This window comes from Dendrobates tinctorius, unplaced genomic scaffold (genome assembly GCF_039654945.1).
Source record: "Dendrobates tinctorius isolate UK_male_01 unplaced genomic scaffold, ASM3965494v1 ptg000043l, whole genome shotgun sequence".
Lineage (NCBI taxonomy): Eukaryota > Metazoa > Chordata > Amphibia > Anura > Dendrobatidae > Dendrobates > Dendrobates tinctorius.
In genome coordinates, this window is record NW_027361711.1 from 16,143,577 (window position 1) to 16,165,246 (window position 21,670).

The 21,670-nt window shown below is 44.3% G+C and overlaps 1 protein-coding gene across 1 annotated transcript in view; it reads left to right on the forward strand.

Annotated features, from left to right (window-relative positions):
* Positions 1-21,670, forward strand: part of STK10 (serine/threonine kinase 10) — a 143,717-nt gene that overhangs the window by 54,631 nt on the left and 67,416 nt on the right. Inside the window, exon 4 of the mRNA XM_073575220.1 lies at positions 13,751-13,900. Coding sequence (XP_073431321.1) covers positions 13,751-13,900 — 150 coding nt within the window. The remainder of the gene's footprint in view (positions 1-13,750; positions 13,901-21,670) is intronic.

Sequence of the window (21,670 nt, forward strand, 5' to 3'; positions counted from 1 at the left end):
AAACAAAATTTGACTGGTGCAAAAGTATGGGCACTCTTATCATTTTCTTGATTTGAACACTCCTAACTACTTTTTACTGACTTCCTGAAGCACTAAATTGGTTTTGTAACCTCATTGAGCTTTGAACTTCATAGCCAGGTGTATCAAATCATGAGAAAAGGTATTTAAAGTGGCCACTTGCAAGTAGTTCTCCTATTTGATTCTCCTATGAAGAGTGGCATCATGGGCTCCTCAAAACAACTCTCAAATGATCTGAAAACAAAGATTATTCAACATAGCTTTTCAGGGGAAGGATACAAAAAGTTGTCTCAGAGATTTAACCTGTCAGTTTCCACTGTGAGGAACATAGTAAGGAAATGGAAGAACACAGGTACAGTTCTTGTTAAGCCCAGAAGTGGCAGGCCAAGAAAAATATCAGAAAGGCAGAGAAGAAGAATGGTGAGAACAGTCAAGGACAATCCACAGACCACCTCCAAAGACCTGCAGCATCATCTTGCTGCAGATGGTGTCACTGTGCATCGGTCAACAATACAGCCACTTTGCACAAGGAGAAGCTGTATGGGAGAGTGATGCAAAAGAAGCCGTTTCTGCAAGCACGCCACAAACAGTCGCCTGAAGTATGCAAAAGCACATTTGGACAAGCCAGTTACATTTTGGAAGAAGGTCCTGTGGACTGATGAAACAAAGATTGAGTTGTTTGGTCATACAAAAAGGCGTTATGCATGCGCTGTATTGTTGACTCCTCAGCAGAGTCCGTTAGATTTACGGCCAGAACCCAATCATTGTCCAACACAGCCAGAAGAGCTATTTGGCTTAAAAGTTGGTCGGGTGACATGCAGTCAAAGAATAAACTGTGCTCAATTCCCTTCTCGGGAGGTAGTCTTCGGACCTGTGCTTGACGATATCTTAGAGAAGGCGTTAGATGAAAAAAAGGGGTTCCCTGAAGAGAAACGTAAGAGGTATCAGCCCTTTCGTAGACCCCGTTACAACCAGAGAACGGACTACAGAGGGAAGGGGAAGTCGGGTCGATGGAGCTACCCCAAAGGGGGTGAGGGTAGAAATAGGAGCAGAGATACCATCTTCTCCGGCCCAGGGTCTAGCTCCCGGAAGAAATGACGCCACCAGGGTAGGGGGGCGACTGCTCAGGTTCAGGAAGAATGGTGAGAGGTTACCACCAGCCCCTGGGTACTGCAAGTAATTTCTCAAGGATACAAGATAGAATTCAAATCCCTACCCTCGAACAGGTTCCTAGTGACCAGCTCTCGACTCTGTCCGACCTCCCCCATGTGGTTAGATATCCAGGACCTCCTAGAAATGGAGGCAATCATACCAGTTCCCACGGAAGAAGAGGGAAGGGGACACTACTCGAGCCTCTTCGCGATAAAAAAAAAAAAAAAGTCAGGGGGAGACCAGGACCATAATAAATCTCAAGCCCTTAAACAAGTGGGTATCATACAAACGCTTCAAGATGGAATCAATAAGATCCACGATTCCGCTCCTGGGAGAAGCGGTGGTAATGTGCACTTTAGATCTAAAAAGCGCATATTACCATGTCCCCATCCACCCAGACAACCAAAAATATCTCAGGTTTGCGGTCGAAAAGGAGGGCAGGGTTCACCACTACCAGTTTCGCTGTCTCCCCTTCGGCCTAGCATCAGCCTCAAGAGTTTTCACAAAGGTAATGGTAGAGGTTGTGGCCTACCTAAGAGCCCAAAACATCACGGTGGTCCCGTACTTAGACGACTTCTTGATCGTAGCAGATTCAGCAGCCCAGCTCAGAGTCGACGGTCAGTCCTCAATCGCCACACTGCAAAGGTTGGGTTGGATAATAAATTGGTCAAAATCAGATCTTATACCCAAGCTGGATTCGGTAAGAAGAATCTCCTATCTTCCAGAAGAAAAGCAGACCAGCATACCAAAGATGATCTGCCAGTTCTTAAAGAATCGGGTGTCGATCAGAGACGCAATGAGGATTCTGGGGCTGATGACTTCGTGTATCTCCTGTGTCAGATGGAGTCAGTTCCACTCCCGCAGACTATAACAGCTAGTCCTAGCGTCCTGGGACAGAAGGCAAGGCTCACTAAACAAGAAGATGCAATTAATTCCCCAGGTCAGAAGGTCGCTGCTGTGGTGGACCGTCCCAAGAAACCTTAAAACCGGTGTCTCATGGATTCAGTCCCCAGAGATCGTAGTAACCACGGACGCAAGTCTGTATGGCTGTGGGGGACACATCGGAGGAGAGTACTATCAGGGGCGATGGAGTCGGGAGGACAGCAACAGGTCCTCCAACTTCAGAGAGCTACTTGCGGTCTGGACGGTATTACTCGTTTCCTGGCCTCGGGTGAAGAACAAGCACGTCAAGATATTTTCGGACAATACCACGACAGTAGCCTTTCTCCGCCATCAGGGCGGACAGAAACTTCCGGCACTACAGGGCTTAGCAGAGCAGATCTTCAGATGGGCAGAAAGAGAGGTCCTCTCAATCTCAGCAGTACATCTGGAGGGCACCAGCAACCAGGTGGTGGACTTTCTCAGCAGAAGAAGAATAACCGCAACGGACTGGGAACTCAACGAAGAAGTGTTCAGCAGCCTGTGCGATCGCTGGGGACAACCAGAAATAGACCTGTTTGCGGACAAGGGGAATACAAAGGTCAAAGCTTTCTCCCTAAACCCGGCAGGAAACCCGACAGGGATAGATGCTCTATCGCAGTCCTGGAACAGGGGCCTACTGTACGCCTTCCCGCCTCTAGCTCTCATTCCAAGGGTTCTCAGGAAGATCTACGAGGACAGAGCCAGGGTCATATTGGTGGTTCCCTATTGGCCAAGAAGAAGCTGGTTTCCTCTGCTCAAGAAGATATCACGGGAAGATCCCATTCTTCTGCCAAAAAAAGACCACCTTCACCAGGGTCCGGTCTTCCACAAAAGGCCAGAAGCCCTCAAGCTATCAGCCTGGATCCTGAGCGGCAGATCCTAAGAACAAAGGGTCTTTCGGATGAAGTTATAACCACTCTACAAGCAAGTAGGAAGCCCGTAACAGCAGCAATATATAACAAAATTTTGAAAAAATTTTGCAGCTTTTGTGGAGAGGCGACAGTCGAAACTGACCAACCCCAGATCCCGAAGATCCTTGACTTCTTACAGGCAGGGTTCAAAAAGGGCCTCAGGCCCAGCACCCTGAGTGCAGATTGCGGCCTTAAGCGTGTTCTATGACACAACCCTGTTGTGAGTTCATTCTCCCCTTCACCTTTGATGTCTGATGAACTCCCTCTGCTGGTGAATAGAGGTAGTGAAATTGATTGGGGTGGGAAGATCCTGTCATCTGAACAGGCGGAGTGTGATTGGACATCTGGAATTTGAGTGGATATAAGGCAGCCGACGCCCTGCAGGGCTGCTGGTGATCCTTTCTGCTCTGAGCTCTTGCATCCAGCTTAGTTCCTGTCTACTAAAGGTTAAGTTTTTGCCCTGCTGTTATTCCATGAGATTTTGTCTGGTTTCCTTAGTGTTTGTGTTCAGCCAGTCCTGGTTGGGACTGGCTGAATTCCATTTTTGTCTCTGATCAGTTGATCTCTTTGCTCTGTTTTCAGAATATACCTGAGTGCTGATGTAGTGATTTTGAAGTCTAGAGACTTCAGGGCCTTTTTCCCTATCAGACGGTTGGGACATTTTTGTTAGGGTTTTTTGCGGATTGCAGCCAGCTTCTTTTCTGTCCTGTCCTATCTAGTTAGTTGGGCCCCATCGTTTGCTCAGCCTGTCTTTCTGTCAGTGTTTGTGTTTTCATCTGTTTTTCACCGCCAATGCATGTTGGGGGCTGTCTATTGCTTTGGGGTCTGCTCTGGGGCAGTTTAGATTTCCCCTTTCCTTCTGTAGGCTTATGTAGTTCTCCTGCTGTGACGAGGGGTCTAGGGCACCGTAGGAACCCCCCACGGCTACTGTTAGTTGTGGTGTATAGGATCAGGGGTCTGCAATCCGATAGCTACCAATCTCTCCGGTTTTCTGGACTTGGCTTGTATTTTTGTTTTCTCCTCCTCCTGGGACTCATTCATAACACAACCCTATCATCTCACCCCTGGATAGCCCGGTTTTCAAGGGCTGTGCAGAGACTTAAGCCCTTGATAAGGACTGTCCCTCCTTGGGACCTTAACCTAGTCCTTAACGCGCTATGTAGACAGCCATACCAGCTAGGGGTAGAAATAACTATCGGTAACCTCTCTCTGAAGACAGCGTTCTTGGTGTCTGTTACGTCAGCCAAAAGATTAGGGGAACTTCAGGCCCTATCAGTTCAGGATCCCTACTTACAAATATTTGACGACCGGTTAGTCCTAAAACTCGACCCGGCTTTTCTCCCCAAGGTGGTCTCAGACTCGAACATGAATCAGGAGGTAGTGCTCCCCTCATTTTGTCAGGTTCCTAAAAATATCAAGCAGGAAGCTTACCATAACCTGGATGTCAGGGAAACAGTGCTCAGGTACCAGGATGCAACCAGGCCTTGGAGGCAGGATAGTAATCTTTGTCCAGTTCAGAGGCCCTAATAAGAGGAAAAAGGCATCGAAATCCACAATAGCAAGGTGGATTAAATCCGTTATTAGCACAACGTATAGAGCACAGGGTCAGAGCCCCCCGGGGAGCCTTAGAGCCCACTCAACTAGGGCCATGGCCACATCATGGGCAGAGAGGGGCGGAGCCTTGGCAGAAAAAATCTGCAGAGCCGCATCTTGGGCCAGTCTCAGTACGTTCTCTAAACACTATAAATTAGACGTGACCTCTGCACGGGTGGCTTTTGGGAGAAAGGTACTCCACGCGGTAGTCCCACCCTAGGACCAATATTCTTTGGTACTACTCCATGTGTGCTGTCAGGTGGTGACCTGGAAAACTGTAATTAGACCTACCGGTGATTGTGTTTCCAGGAATCCATCCTGACAGCACTATTAGTTCCCTCCCGACAAACGCATCCATGCAATTGTGATGTAACGTGTATGGAAAATGTTGGTTTAAATAAAAATTTTTGTTGAATCCATCCAGAGGTGTTACTTTGTGAAATCACTGTGGGATGGTAGGGGGAGGGTCCTTTTAAACTCTCGTGGTTTCCTGTCCCACTGTGGATGAGAAGGACGTCCTCCAAGTGTGCTGTCAGGATGGATTCCTAGAAACACAATTACCGGTAGGTCTAATTACCGTTTTCTTATCTTTCAGGTCGGACCGGGGGCAGATATACAGCATTATAGAATGCAGTATAGATAAGCCCTGAAAGGCAGCGTCCGCATTTTACTCATAGCGGCCAAAACAGGTGACAGGTGCACTTTAATCATCTTCAGCCAATGGTAGTTTTTTGGATTTAAAGTACAACTCCAGCGTGTTTTGTTTTTTTTTTTGTTTGATTGTTCTTTCCCATCCATTAGCTATCAGTAATGTATGTTAAATGACTGCATGAAAATAATTACCAGTTGCCACGTTCTGCCGTTTCCAGCGCTCCCCCGATCCCTCTCCTGTAACATGTGACTGAAGTTGTCTCCAGTCGGCTCACTACAGCGTCGCATGACCTAACTGAACCAAAGTACACCATGAATGGAAAATAAAAAAAAAATATATATATATATATATATATATATATATATATATATATATATATATATATATATATATATATATATATATATATTTTTATTTTTTTTATTTTCCATATACATACACAGTGGGGAAAAAAAGTATTTAGTCAGTCAGCAATAGTGCAAGTTCCACCACTTAAAAAGATGAGAGGCGTCTGTAATTTACATCATAGGTAGACCTCAACTATGGGAGACAAACTGAGAAAAAAAAATCCAGAAAATCACATTGTCTGTTTTTTTTTCCTTTTATTTGCATATTATGGTGGAAAATAAGTATTTGGTCAGAAACAAAATTTCATCTCAATACTTTGTGATACAGTGCCTACAAGTAGTATTCAACCCCTTGCAGATTTAGCAGGTTTGATAAGATGCAAATAAGTTAGAGCCTTCAAACTTCACACAAGAGCAGGATTTATTAACAGATGCATAAATCTTACAAACCAAAAAGTTATGTTGCTCAGTTAAATTTTAATAAATTTTAAACATAAAAGTGTGGGTCAATTATTATTCAACCCCTAGGTTTAATATTTTGTGGATTAACCCTTGTTTGCAATTACAGCTAATAATCGTCTTTTATAAGACCTGATCAGGCCGGCACAGGTCTCTGGAGTTATCTTGGCCCACTCCTCCATGCAGATCTTCTCCAAGTTATCTAGGTTCTTTGGGTGTCTCATGTGGACTTTAATCTTGAGCTCCTTCCACAAGTTTTCAATTGGGTTAAGGTCAGGAGACTGACTAGGCCACTCCAACACCTTGATTTTTTGCCTCTTGAACCAGGCCATGGTTTTCTTGGCTGTGTGCTTTGGGTCGTTGTCTTGTTGGAAGATGAAATGACGACCCATCTTAAGATCCTTGATGGAGGAGCGGAGGTTCTTGGCCAAAATCTCCAGGTAGGCCGTGCTATCCATCTTCCCATGGATGCGGACCAGATGGCTAGGCCGCTTGGCTGAGAAACAGCCCCACAGCATGATGCTGCCACAACCATGCTTGACTGTAGGGATGGTATTATTGGGGTCGTATGCAGTGCCATCCAGTCTCCAAACGTCACGTGTGTGGTTGGCACCAAAGATCTCGATCTTGGTCTCATCAGACCAGAGAACCTTGAACCAGTCTGTCTCAGAGTCCTCCAAGTGATCATGAGCAAACTGTAGACGAGCCTTGACATGACGCTTTGAAAGTAAAGGTACCTTACGGGCTCGTCTGGAACGGAGACCATTGCGGTGGAGTACGTTACTTATGGTATTGACTGAAACCAATGTCCCCACTGCCATGAGATCTTCCCGGAGCTCCTTCCTTGTTGTCCTTGGGTTAGCCTTGACTCTTCGGACAAGCCTGGCCTCGGCACGGGAGGAAACTTTCAAAGGCTGTCCAGGCCGTGGAAGGCTAACAGTAGTTCCATAAGCCTTCCACTTCCGGATGATGCTCCCAACAGTGGAGACAGGTAGGCCCAACTCCTTGGAAAGGGTTTTGTACCCCTTGCCAGCCTTGTGACCCTCCACGATCTTGTCTCTGATGGCCTTGGAATGCTCCTTTGTCTTTCCCATGTTGACCATGTATGAGTGCTGTTCACAAGTTTGGGGAGGGTCTTAAATAGTCAGAAAAGGCTGGAAAAAGAGATAATTAATCCAAACATGTGAAGCTCATTGTTCTTTGTGCCTGAAATACTTCTTAATACTTTAGGGGAACCAAACAGAATTCTGGTGGTTTGAGGGGTTGAATAATAAATGACCCTCTGAATAAACTTTTCACAATTTAAAAAAAAATTAAACAAAGAAATAACATTCTTTTTTGCTGCAGTGCATTTCACACTTCCAGGCTGATCTACAGTCCAAATGTCACAATGCCAAGTTAATTCCGAATGTGTAAACCTGCTAAATCTGCAGGGGGTTGAATACTACTTGTAGGCACTGTATATCCTTTGTTGGCAATGACAGAGGTCAAACGTTTTCTGTAAGTCTTCACAAGGTTGCCACACACTGTTGTTGGTATGTTAGCCCATTCCTCCATGCAGATCTCCTCTAGAGCAGTGATGTTTTTGGCTTTTCGCTTGGCAACACGGACTTTCAACTCCCTCCAAAGGTTTTCTATAGGGTTGAGATCTGGAGACTGGCTAGGCCACTCCAGGACCTTGAAATGCTTCTTACGAAGCCACTCCTTCGTTGCCCTGGCGGTGTGCTTTGGATCATTGTCATGTTGAAAGACCCAGCCACGTTTCATCTTCAATGGCCTTGCTGATGGAAGGAGGTTTGCACTCAAAATCTCACGATACATGGCCCCATTCATTCTTTCATGTACCCGGATCAGTCGTCCTGGCCCCTTTGAAGAGAAACAGCCCCAAAGCATGATGTTTCCACCACCATGCTTTACAGTAGGTATGGTGTTTGATGGATGCAACTCAGTATTCTTTTTCCTACAAACACGACAAGTTGTGTTTCTACCAAACAGTTCCAGTTTGGTTTCATCAGACCATAGGACATTCTCCCAAAACTCCTCTAGATCATCCAAATGCTCTCTAGCAAACTTCAGACGGGCCCGTACATGTACAGGCTTAAGCAGTGGGACACGTCTGGCACTGCAGGATCTGAGTCCATGGTGGCGTAGTGTGTTACTTATGGTAGGCCTTGTTACATTGGTCCCAGCTCTCTGCAGTTCATTCACTAGGTCCCCCCGCGTGGTTCTGGGATTTTTGCTCACCGTTCTTGTGATCATTCTGACCCCACGGGGTGGGATTTTGCGTGGAGCACCAGATCGAGGGAGATTATCAGAGGTCTTGTATGTCTTCCATTTTCTAATTATTGCTCCCACAGTTGATTTCTTCACTCCAAGCTGGTTGGCTATTGCAGATTCAGTCTTCCCAGCCTGGTGCAGGGCTGCAATTTTGTTTCTGGTGTCCTTTGACAGCTCTTTGGTCTTCACCATAGTGGAGTTTGGAGTCAGACTGTTTGAGGGTGTGCACAGGTGTCTTTTTATACTGATAACAAGTTTAAACAGGTGCCATTACTACAGGTAATGAGTGGAGGAAAGAAGAGACTCTTAAAGAAGAAGTTACAGGTCTGTGAGAGCCAGAAATCTTGATTGCTTGTTTCTGACCAAATACTTATTTTCCACCATAATATGCAAATAAAATGAAAAAAAAAACAGACAATGTGATTTTCTGGATTTTTTTTTCTCAGTTTGTCTCCCATAGTTGAGGTCTACCTATGATGTAAATTACAGACGCCTCTCATCTTTTTAAGTGGTGGAACTTGCACTATTGCTGACTGACTAAATACTTTTTTTCCCCACTGTATATATATAGTGCCTACAAGTAGTATTCAACCCCCTGCAGGTTTACACATTTGGAATTAACTTGGCATTGTGACATTTGGACTGTAGATCAGCCTGGAAGTGTGAAATGCACTGCAGCAAAAAAGAATGTTATTTCTTTGTTTATTTTTTTTTTAAATTGTGAAAAGTTTATTCAGAGGGTCATTTATTATTCAACCCCTCAAACCACCAGAATTCTGTTTGGTTCCCCTAAAGTATTAAGAAGTATTTCAGGCACAAAGAACAATGAGCTTCACATGTTTGGATTAATTATCTCTTTTTCCAGCCTTTTCTGACTATTTAAGACCCTCCCCAAACTTGTGAACAGCACTCATACATGGTCAACATGGGAAAGACAAAGGAGCATTCCAAGGCCATCAGAGACAAGATCGTGAAGGGTCACAACGTTGGCAAGGGGTACAAAACCCTTTCCAAGGAGTGACCCTACCTGTCTCCACTGTTGGGAGCATCATCCGGAAGTGGAAGGCTTATGGAACTACTGTTAGCCTTCCACGGCCTGGACAGCCTTTGAAAGTTTCCTCCCGTGCCGAGGCCAGGCTTGTCCGAAGAGTCAAGGCTAACCCAAGGACTACAAGGACGGAGCTCCGGGAAGATCTCATGGCAGTGGGGACATTGGTTTCAGTCAATACCATAAGTAACGTACTCCACCGCAATGGTCTCCGTTCCAGACGAGCCCGTAAGGTACCTTTACTTTCAAAGCGTCATGTCAAGGCTCGTCTACAGTTTGCTCATGATCACTTGGAGGACTCTGAGACAGACTGGTTCAAGGTTCTCTGGTCTGATGAGACCAAGATCGAGATCTTTGGTGCCAACCACATACGTGACGTTTGGAGACTGGATGGCACTGCATACGACCCCAAGAATACCATCCCTACAGTCAAGCATGGTGGTGACAGCATCATGCTGTGGGGCTGTTTCTCAGCCAAGCGGCCTGGCCATCTGGTCCGCATCCATGGGAATTTGGATAGCACGGCCTACCTGGAGATTTTGGCCAAGAACCTCCGCTCCTCCATCAAGGATCTTAAGATGGGTCGTCATTTCATCTTCCAACAAGACAACGACCCAAAGCACACAGCCAAGAAAACCAAGGCCTGGTTCAAGAGGCAAAAAATCAAGGTGTTGGAGTGGCCTAGTCAGTCTCCTGACCTTAACCCAATTGAAAACTTGTGGAAGGAGCTCAAGATTAAAGTCCACATGAGACACCCAGAGAACCTAGATAACTTGGAGAAGATCTGCATGGAGGAGTGGGCCAAGATAACTCCAGAGACCTGTGCCGGCCTGATCAGGTCTTATAAAAGACGATTATTAGCTGTAATTGTAAACAAGGGTTATTCCACAAAATATTAAACCTAGGGGTTGAAGACCCACACTTGTATGTTTAAAATTTAACTGAGCAACATAACTTTTTGGTTTGTAAGATTTATGCATCTGTTAATAAATCCTGCTCTTGTGTGAAGTTTGAAGGCTCTAACTTATTTGCATCTTATCAAACCTGCTAAATCTGCAGGGGGTTGAATACTACTTGTAGGATATATATATATATATATATATATATATATATATATATATATATATATAAAAAGTCTGAAGTTCCATTTTAAGAAATCTACATTGTCTGTGCAAATCACTTCAGCAGCATTTTATTCATTTAACTAAAACTTTGATCTGACTTGTCATACACAACGTTGAGAACCTTCATTGCTCATTTTATTTATTTTCAATAAAGGTAAGATGAGCTACACGACCTTATTGCTTGAAAACGAAAATGAGAAACAAAACTTTCATCACTTAGCCTGTGTTCCCACCCAGAGTGGCTTGCAAAAGTTTTCACACACCCTCACCCTTTGATTTTTACCTATTTTGTTACATTACAACCTGTGTGCCATGCATCAGCAACCAAATAGTCCAAGTTGGTGAAGTGAAATGAGAAAAATATACGCATAAACTTATGGGATTAAATACCTGAAAATTGTCGTGCATATGTATTCACCCCTTTTGCTCTGAAGCCCCTAAAATCTTTTGTTGCAAGTAATTGCCTTCATAAGTCACATGCTTGCTGAAAGGAAGTCAACCTGAGTGCAATCTAAAGGCCCCTTTACATTTAGCGATGCACCAGCGATCCCGACCACGATACGACCCGGTCAGGATCGCTGGTGCATCGCTAAATGGTCGCTAGTGAGCTGCCACACAAGCAGATCTCACAGCGATGCAGCAGCGATACAGCGGTCGTTACTTACCTTTCAGGCGAGGCGATCCTGACGTCCTCCCGTCCACGCGTCGCTCGTCGGCGCCAGCAGGAAGCGCCCGACGAGAAATCGAGCTGTGCGATCAGCGATAACCAGCGGGGGAGCCGGTCGGAGGTAAGTATCACACATGGCGATATCGCTGCTGCGTCACCAAATCGGTAATGCTTTAACAATATTGCTAGCGATATCGCTATGTGTAAAACCCCCTTAAGTGTCAGTATATGCACACATTTTACGAATGGCTCCCAAGGCTGCAACACCATTAAGCAAGAGGCACCACTAACCAAACACCATAAAGACCAAGGAGATCTCCAAACAAGTCAGGGACAAAGTTGTTGAAGTGCAAGTCAGGGTTGGGCTATGAAAAAATTTAAATCGAATATCCCAATCTCAGACAAGCCTCCTGAGCACCATCAAATCCATCATCCTGAAATGGAAAGAACATGGTACCACAACAAACCTGCCAAGATAGGCTCGCCCACCAAAACTCTCAGCCAAGGCAAGGAGGGCATTAATCAGAGCGCTAGCACAGACACCAAAGGTAAACTTGAAAGAGCTGCAGTGGAAGCAATGATTGGCATATCTGTCCTAACGAACAGAAACACATACCACTGTAAGGCTCATTTTCAGTTTGCCAAAAGACGTGGGAGACACCCACCAAGGTAAATACCATGTCTGGCGCCAAACCAGCACACCTTATCACCCCAAAAACACCATCCCCACAGGAAAACATGGTGGTGGCAGCGTCATGCTGTTGGGATGTTTTTCGGCAGCAGGGACAGGGAAGATTGTATGAGTCGAGAGAGGAAGATGGATGGTGCAAAATACAGGAATATTCTAGAGCAAAACTGGTTTGTCAGTGATTTGAGGCTGAGACAGAGGTTTGCCTTCCAACAAGACAATGACCCAAAGGATACTGCTAAAGCCAAACTCAAGTGGTTGAAGGGGAAACATGTAAATGTTCTTGAATGACCTATCCAAAGCACAGACCTTAATCCATTTGAGAATCTATGGTCAGACTTTAAAATTGCAGTTCACCAGGGAACACCATCTAACTTGAAGGAGCTTGAACAGTTTTGCCTTGAGGAATGGACAAAAATCCAAGTGGAATGCTCATAGACTTATCCAAAGCAACTTGCAGCTGTAATTGCAGCAAAAGGAGGCTCTACAAAGTACTCACTTTTTAGGGAGGTGAATAATTAGGCACACTGAAGTTTTCAATTATTTTGTAATATTTTGTTTGCACCACAATAACAAGAAAACCAAATGTTCTCAGTTGTAGGCATCTTCTTTACATGAACTGATCCAAACCCTCAAAAAAAAAAAAAAAAAAAAAAAAAAAGTGAAATTCCAGTGTATGAGGTAGCAAAACATGGGCAAGGCTGGGGATCTGTTCCCACTCCCAGAGATATGGGCCTTTTTATATTTTTTTTAATTTTTATGGTGTTTCCAAGGGGGGTGTTGCTTGCAGAGTAATTATGCAAAGCATCTAGAAGGCAAGTCCCAGAGAATGCTGAAAGACTCGCCCTTTTGTAAACTCCATAAAATTAGAACTACAAAAAAAGCTCATAACTCAAACCGTATGAAGGATTTTTTTTTTAAAGTGCAATACTTAAGGGGTTAGTGGCACTAAAATAAAAACAAACTGGATACTTTTGACCAGGTGTCTTTACCTCTTTAAGGTAAATGGGGTCCATCAGTCACCATTTGGATTCATTGGAAGCATCATGGACCCAGCATCAGGGCATGCTTTATAAAATAGTGTGAATAAAGCCTTAAGGGGGCTTTACACATAGCGATATCGCTAGCAATATCGCTAAAGCGTCACCGATTTTGTGACGCAGCAGTGATATTGCTAGCGATATCGCTACATGTGATACTTACCTCCGACCGGCTCCCCCACTGGCTATAGCTGATCGCGCGAGATTGGCCTGGTCCATTTCTCGTCGTCGGCTTCCTGCTGGTGCCGACGAGTGAGCCATGGACGCAGGCGGAAGACTGTCACACTCGCCGCGTCTGAAAGGTAAGTGCGACCGCTGCTGCATCGCCAGTGAGATCTGCCTGTGTGGCAGCTCACTAGCGACCATTTAGCGATGCACCAGCGATCCTGGCCGGGTCATATCGTGGTCGGGATTGCTGGTGCATCGCTAAATGTAAAGGGGCCTTTAGCCTTAAGATGTTAATTGAGTGATGGTTGATTAGTCCGGTTCCAATGCTTAATTTTACACTTAAGGTAGTTTAAAGATCAGAAACCACTTAATTCACGTGCATTGATTGCTTGGAAGGGATGACCTAAAAGTCACACCAGTGTGACCTTCTGATCTATACTAATGTGATGGGACTTTTGACATGTTCCTCTGCATTGGTCAATGAGTTGCTTTACAATTTTTTTAATTTCCATTCATACCAAGGAACTCTCAGACCCTTCCATCTGCTGTGCAACCAATTCTATATGGTGTACCATTGTTTGGATTTAATTATTTTGTAAATGCTTCCTGTTTTGCTGCTCTCCTATACATGTGGTTAAGATTTGGATGGGGTGACTGATTCTTGTGGTTTATGTTCTGCTGACAGAATTGGATCGTGGGCTGACAGAAGCTCAGATCCAGGCCATATGCAGACAGATGTTGGAAGCACTGGCGTACCTTCATAGCATGAAGATCATCCATCGAGACTTGAAAGCGGGGAATGTTCTTCTGACCCAAGATGGGGACATCAAGCTGGGTGAGAGATGCTTTTCTTGTCTTTGTATCCCATCTTGTTGAAGATATCGGTGCTTGATTTTGACTTCAATATACCTTTCCTAAATCTTTTCAATAGCTTGCACCATAATTCTTATTCTTACTCCTGAAGGTTCATGTTAAAGGAACACTGTACAAAGAAAACCCAAGCAATTCCTCCATGAATAATTTACTTTAAAGGGAACCTGACAGCGGATACATGCTGCCCAATCCACGGGCGGATACATGCTGCCCAATCCACGGGCGGATACATGCTGCCCAATCCACGGGCGGATACATGCTGCCCAATCCACGGGCGGATACATGCTGCCCAATCCACGGGCGGATACATGCTGCCCTATCCACGGGCGGATACATGCTGCCCTATCCACGGGCAGAATGTATCAGACACTGGCTGCTTGATTTCAGCCATATATGTTTAACTTAGAAATGTTGCGGTATTTGATAGAAAAGTATAGTTTAATAGTCACAGAGGCCCAAGCTGCAATATCGACTAGTTGGACAGATGAGTACCTTGTCTGGTTCTCCCCGCCCACTTCCCTGAGTGATGGGTCTCACCCTGCTTGTATAGGGAGAGAACTATCACTAAAGAGGAATGGGTATGAGAACCCACCAGGTAACCCACCTGTCTGATTAGTCTTCCATGTGGCTTGGTCCCCAGTGGCTATTAAACTATTTTTCTCAAACGCCGCAGTGTTTCAGAATTGATCATGTCTGGCTGAAATCATGTAGCCTGCCTGTGGATCAGGCAGCAATGTATCAGATGTCAGTTTCCCATTTAAGTCCATTCCCTGTTAGAATATAAGGTTAAAAATGTGTTCGGTCCAACCAAGACCCACAACATTTGGCAAAATCGTGAATTTTTATCCCTTATGCCCTTTTAGAATGGAGTGGCAGATTAGCTGCATGTCCTCTGCCCCATTTATTCTCTACCATTTCTGGCTATCCTGTAAAGTATATCTTTGTGACCCCTCAGAGAGAGATAGGCGCAGCGGTCGAAAAGGCACATTCCGCTTGATTCTAATGGGGATAGAAGTGCCCCATTCTTCTAACCTGTGCGGTCGGACCCTTACCAATTAATAACTTATCTCTTATTCTCTAAATAGCTGGTGACTTGTTTACATCGGACATAACCTTTTAACTTCATGTATACAACTTTTCTACTAAAGAAAAAAAGCACATGAAGAAAATACTGCAGAAACTGTTGGAAAGATGATCTGTTTATTTGCATTGGTAATTTTTGGATATTGTGTGGTCCGCCATAATGTAACATTGGCATTGCTGCCCATATTTCATATATACTGTACAACAGTGTTTCAATGTATTTTTCATGGCCATTCCTTCTGCTGAAGTCGAGGTTAAATTCCCATCTCTGAGACAAACGCTGCATTCAGAGTGGCCATTTGTTATGTCACTGACTTAATACTCTTGCTTAGAACAGCTCCACTCTGCAGTGCAGCGACTTTATGCAATCAAAGAACTACATTTATGCCAAGAGGCTATTAGTTTGGGTTTAATCCTTTTTAGTGAAAGTAAGAAACTATCCTGTGAGGCCCAGCACTTTATACTTAGCAAATGCTAAACAGGAATGGCCCAGATAGCCTGCGCCGGCAGCACCATAGCTGGAGATTGTACTATAAGAGATAACGATGCAAATCTAGAAATCGGAAACGTCTTGTTAGGATCCGTTCTGCCAGATTTTCAGGACTCGTTTGTTATGGAAATTCCTTAGTCCTCAGTTCTGTTGTTCAAAAATATCCTCTGAAACCTCTAGATGATGGTACTTTTGAATTGATTTAGTTCAGAAGAAGACTGTAGATTATTTTATTTTTTTTTCTTTTTAGGAAAAAAATTACATTTTCCCTGTTTTTCACCCCACCTTCCCCTAGTCCTTAACTGTCAGACTATTGTTCCCATTATAACTTTCTACTGGTAGCTATTTTTCATCCAAGTGCTGTTTAGGGTTTGTTTGTTTTTTCCCTCGACGAATAAATTTTTATTACAGCAAATACATAGCTGCAGAACCAGCCTCAATAGGCAAATTAAAGGGAACGTGTAAGGTGATCCATGCGGCCCATACCGCGGGCAGCATGGATCCGAGCCTGGCTTGCACAATTCCTAGGTATATTTTTCTCTACAACGCTCCGGTGTTTCAGAGATTGTACAGTTTATAGATCCAAGACCAGCCTAGTCCGGCTCTACCCATGGCTGGCTTTTCCCAGTGCAGCTATGTGATTGATTCGTCTCTCCCTTTGTGAAAGTCCTATCAATCACCTGCAGCGTTGTCGGGAGAAGTCAGCCTGGGGTGGAGCTGTACTTGTCTCGTCTCTGGCTGGATCTTCAAACGGTTTCCTTTTGAAATGCCAGAACGTTTCAGAAAAAATATGCTTGGCTGCAGTTAATCAGCCAGTCTGACTCATGCTGCCCATAGTTTGGGCAGCATGTATCAGGTAACCGTTTACCTTTAAGGGGTTGTCCCCTGTAATTGTGTACATTGGCAGAGCTCCTGAGCTTTGTGGTTGGTTGCAGCACTGTTGACATGACCTCAAACAAATGAGACCGGTGCCGTAGTGGAGACACCTCGCCACACCCGGGGAGGGTAAGTAATACTCAGTTTGTGTTTTTTTTTGTTTTTTTTTTGTGCTACGTGCGCACGCAGCGGAATCCTCTGCGGATTTGGCCGCGCGGATTTTGTAAAATCCGCAGGTAAATCTGCAGGTCCAAAAGACCTGCGGATTAGCCTGCGGTTTTGCCCTGCGGTTTTTCATCTCCACAATGGAGGAGATGGCAAACCGCAGCGGAATCCGCAGAAAGAATTGACATGTCAATTCTTTCTGCGGTTTTGAAACCGCAGCAAATCCTCACGGAAAATTCCGCACCGTCTGCACAGCAGTTTTTTTTACCATGGGTTAGAATGCTACTGTACACCGCAGCAAAAACTGCTGCGGATCCGCAGCGGCCAAATCCGCTAGGGATCCGCAGCGTGTGCACACAGCCTTACACATTACTATGGGCAATAGTTAGTATGACACAGATAAGTTTGTAAATCTGAACCACTGGGTATTTGCAACTTTTGTTCTGTTGTGTAACAGCAGATAGAGCAAGCCTCATATCTTCTTACACAACCAATGAAGGAGAAACAGTTCATGATGGATTACTGCCTGCATCCATCTGATACCCACAGTTATGAAGCATTTGCTGTCTGACCCCAGACATAAGATGGACCGGATCTTGCAGCATCTCCAGTGTTTATCAGTAAAATGAATGTATAGGTTACTGTTGTGCAGATAGCGAGGGATCTCTGGCCTGTGTATGCACATTGCGGAGTCTGTACAGAGCACAATAGTTTGGTATGTGAAGGCACATAGAAGTGATCTAGTGGGAGAACCTAAAGAGGCTTTCCTAAAATGGCAGTGTGTCAGAATCCGGTTCAGATACCAACACATTGCACAGAGCTCTCTGGCTGCTATTCCAGATATATACTGTAATGCCTTAAAGCGACAGATCTGTAATTCTGTCTTGTTGCAAGTTTGATGACGTAGAAGAATCTCTAGGATCATAGTGTAGAACTGGTCAGTAGCCTCCTAAAATAAGGACACAGATCCATAATACATGGTTTAAAGACTGATCGCCCACAGGCCATGCATATGGATCTGTGAATGTAAAAAATGCCTCATGCGCCATCACTTGCCGTGTATGTATTGCTTTTTCAGAAAATGGCGCCTTCCAAGAGGTGCAGTGCAGATTAATTTCACTGCAACGACTTGTACTTGTCCCAAGCCTACTGCAGAGTTACCTTAAAGGTGGTTTGTCCATCACCTAAACTAGAAGAGGTGGAAGTGATGGTTGGGCATTCTGCCATGACAATGGTATTTAAAACAAATGGTCAAATAGAACTTGTAAAGAAGGGTTTTTCTGTTGCTGTTAAATACAGGGAAAATCGTGCACACAATCGAGACCAAACCACTGATGGCTGAATGTATTCTAGCAGAACTTGTGCTGAGTAGTGATGAGCGAGCGTGTTTGAATATCATGTTATCTGAGTATCTTGGAGTGCTCGATTAATATGTTCAAGTCCCTGCAGCTGCATGTTTCGTGGCCGTTGGACAGCCACAAGACATTAGGGATTGCCTAACAGCAGCGGGGACTGAAACATTAATCGAGCACACCCAAGATACTCGGATGGTATACAGGCACGCTCACTCATCACTAGTGGTGAGCTTTCTCGTTCTACTAATGCTACAGGTCTACTATTCACCAGAGCCATCACTCGGAGTAGTGCCCACCCTGCCAGAAACAAGAAAGCAAAAAAACGGAGGAGATCACTTAATACCCCTTTAAATGTTTGAAGGAACATTTTAAGTGTAAAAATACTATAATACATATAAGGTGTTCTTGAATGAGACTTAAGGTACTGTCACACTTAGCGATGTAGCAGCGATCCCGACCAGCGATATGACGCGGTCAGGATCGCTGATGCATCGCTAAGTGGTCGCTAGTGATCTGCCACACAGGCAGATCTCACCAGCGACATTGCAGGGGTCGGGGGTCGCTACTTACCTGTCAGACGAGGCGATCCTGACGCCCGCCCCCCCGCGTCCACGCGTCGCTCGTCGTCACAGCAGGAAGCCCAGCAGGAAGCTGATGATGAGAAACGGTCCAGGACGTTCTCGCGCGATCAGCGATAACCAGCGGGGGAGCGGTCGGAGGTAAGTATCAGACATAGCGATATCGCTGCTACGTCACAAAACCAGTGACGTTATAGCGCTATTGCTAGCGGTATCGCTTAGTGTGACAGACCCTTTATTTTCAGCCTCATGAAGATAACGATAGCCAGAAACTTGACTAATGTCCTTCTCTGTGTATCACTGTCAGCGTTGGGACAAGACATCGTTTTGTCCAATGTGATGTAGCTGTTAAGTGTCAAAGGTACCATCATCTTCAAAGACCTAAACATTTCAGGAAGGCACCACTTATCACAATCTTGCAAATGCCAAAGGTGCCCCATTCCCCCTATATTACATCTACCAACAGACAAAAAGTAAAAGAATGGGTGGAATAAAGACAGTACAGTGGGTACGGAAAGTATTCAGACTGCTTTAATTGTTTCACTATTTGATTCGTTGCAGCCATTTGGTAAATAAAAAAAACATTTTTTTCGCATTAATGTACACTCTGCACACCATCTTGACTGAAAAAAAAAACCCTGAAATGTTTGCAAATTTATTAAAAAAACAAACCAAAATATCACATGGTCATAAGTATTCAGACCCTTTGCTCAGACACTCATATTTAAGTCACATGCTGTCTATTTCCTTGTGATCCTTCTTGAGATGGTTCTACTCCTTCATTGGAGTCCAGCTGTGTTTAAATAAACTGATAGGACTTGATTTGTAAAGGCACACACCTGTCTATATAAGACCTCACATCTCACAGTGCAAGTCAGACCAAATCAGAATCATGAGGTCAAAGAAACTGGCCAAGGAGCTCAGAGACAGAATTGTGGCAAAGCATAGATCTGGCCAAGGTTACAAAATTTCGGCAGTACTCAATGTTCCTAAGAGCATAGTGGCCTCCATAATACATAAATAGAAGTTTGTGACGACCACAAGTCTTCCTAGACCTGGCTGACCAGCCAAACTAAGCTATCGTGGGAAAAGAGCCTTGGTGAGAGAGGTAAAGAAGAACTCCAAGATCACTATGGCTGAGATCCACAGATGCAGTGTGGAGATGGGAGAAAGTTCCACAAAGTCAACAATCACTGCAGCCCTCCACCAGTCGGGCCTTTGTCAGTGGCCCGACGGAAGCCTCTCCTCAGTGCAAGACATATGAAAGCCCACATAGTTTGCTTAAAAAAAAAAACACATGAAGGCCTCCCAGAGTATGAGAAGAAATAAGAGTCTCTGATAATTCTAAGCAGTATGTGTGGTGAAAACCAGGCACTGCTCATCACCTTCCAAGTACAATCTCAACAGTGAAACATGGTGGTGGCAGCATCATGCCATGGGGGTGTTTTTCAGCTGCAGGCACAGGAAGACTGGTTGCCATTGAAGGACACATGAATGCGGCCAAGTACAGAGATATCCTGGATAAAGACCTCTTCCAGAGTGCTCTGGACCTCAAACTTGGCCGAAGGTTCACCCTGCAAGACAGTGACCTTTAAGCACACAGCTAAAATAACAAAGGAGTGGCTTCAGAACAACTGTGGTCATTCTTGTCTGGCCCAGCCAGAGCCCTGACCTAAACCCAATTGAGCATCTCTGGAGAGACCTGAAAATGGCTGTTCACCGACGTTCACCATCCAACCTGACGGAACTGGAGAGGATCTGCAAGGAAGAATGGCAGAGTATTCCCAAATCCTGGCATGAAAAACTTGTTGCATCATTCCCAAGAAGACTCATGGCTGTACTGGCTCAAAAGGGTGCTTCTACTCAATACTGAGCATAAGGTCTGAATACTTATGACCATGTGATATTTCGGTTTTTCTTTTTAATAAATTTGCAAACATTTCTACATTTCTGGGGGGGGGGGGGGCTTCCAGTCAAAAAGGACGTGCAAAGTGTACATTAATGAGAGAAAAAAATGAACTTTTTTTTAAATTTACCAAATGGCTGCAATGAAATAGTGAAAAATTTAAAGGGGTCTGAATACCTTCTGTACCCACTGTATATGCTGTAATCCATTATTTTATTATTGTAAAGAAAATAGACTAAAATAAATATGCAGATAGACACTCCAAAAGGAACCGTCATAATAAGATGGGGTCATTCAGACAGTTACATAATCATTTTATAGAAATAACTCCATTCTGGAACTAAAAGTCAAACAATGTGATTTAGTAAAAAGTTTATATAATAACACTGGAAAGTACTATATGAAGCAAAGCCTTGCACAAAAATAAGCAAATATCAAAGTGTAGAGATACCAGTAAATGACATGATGGCTTCTGGTAGAGGACAATTAAAACCCAACCTGTATTGCCTGTAACCGCAGTTTTTCAATAGGAATGTAGATGTGTGACGCCTGAAACTGGTAGAGAATCTGAAGGGGGTTTTCCAATAAAGTAATAAAATGACTTTTGTCAAGTGTTTCAAACTGGGGCCCAAGTCTCTATCTGCACTGGTATCACTTGTCTGACTGGGACTATTTTATTACATTCTTGGAGAACATTTTTAACCGGAGAAACCATGTGAAGGATGGTCTTATCCCAATAAATCTTCAGAAATGAACCTTCTGTCCATGCATGTGTTCTTGGGAGACAGGGTAAGAAACAATGGGGTGGGGGCAGCAAAGGGTTTTTTCAAAAGATGCCATTCATCCCAGCCAAGATGAGACACTGTTTGGCTCTGATTTTGGTCCCCCGAAAGTACATTTTCTAGTAAGTACAAAATAAAGGGTATGATGGTGGGGGAAAAAAAAGTAAGGAAACCTTCACAGAAGTGATGGATCAATTGTAATTGTTCTATGGTGGATCCCACTGCCTGGGTCCATCTGTGCAGCATGCTTTGCTATTCTGGCCATAAAATAACAATAGAAATGTAAGAGAACACATCTTTGACACAGGCAGGTCCCGCTACAGCTTCTATTAAAGGTTTTAAGTTCTGTACTGGATTCAGAACTGCACAGCTTAGTATTACTGTAGATCATCTTCCATGCTTCTGTATATGGTCTTCCATGCTACAGCTTCTGTCTGTGTAGAAACAGAATAAAAGCGGTAATCCATCATATCTGTATATAGAAGATATCATAGCGG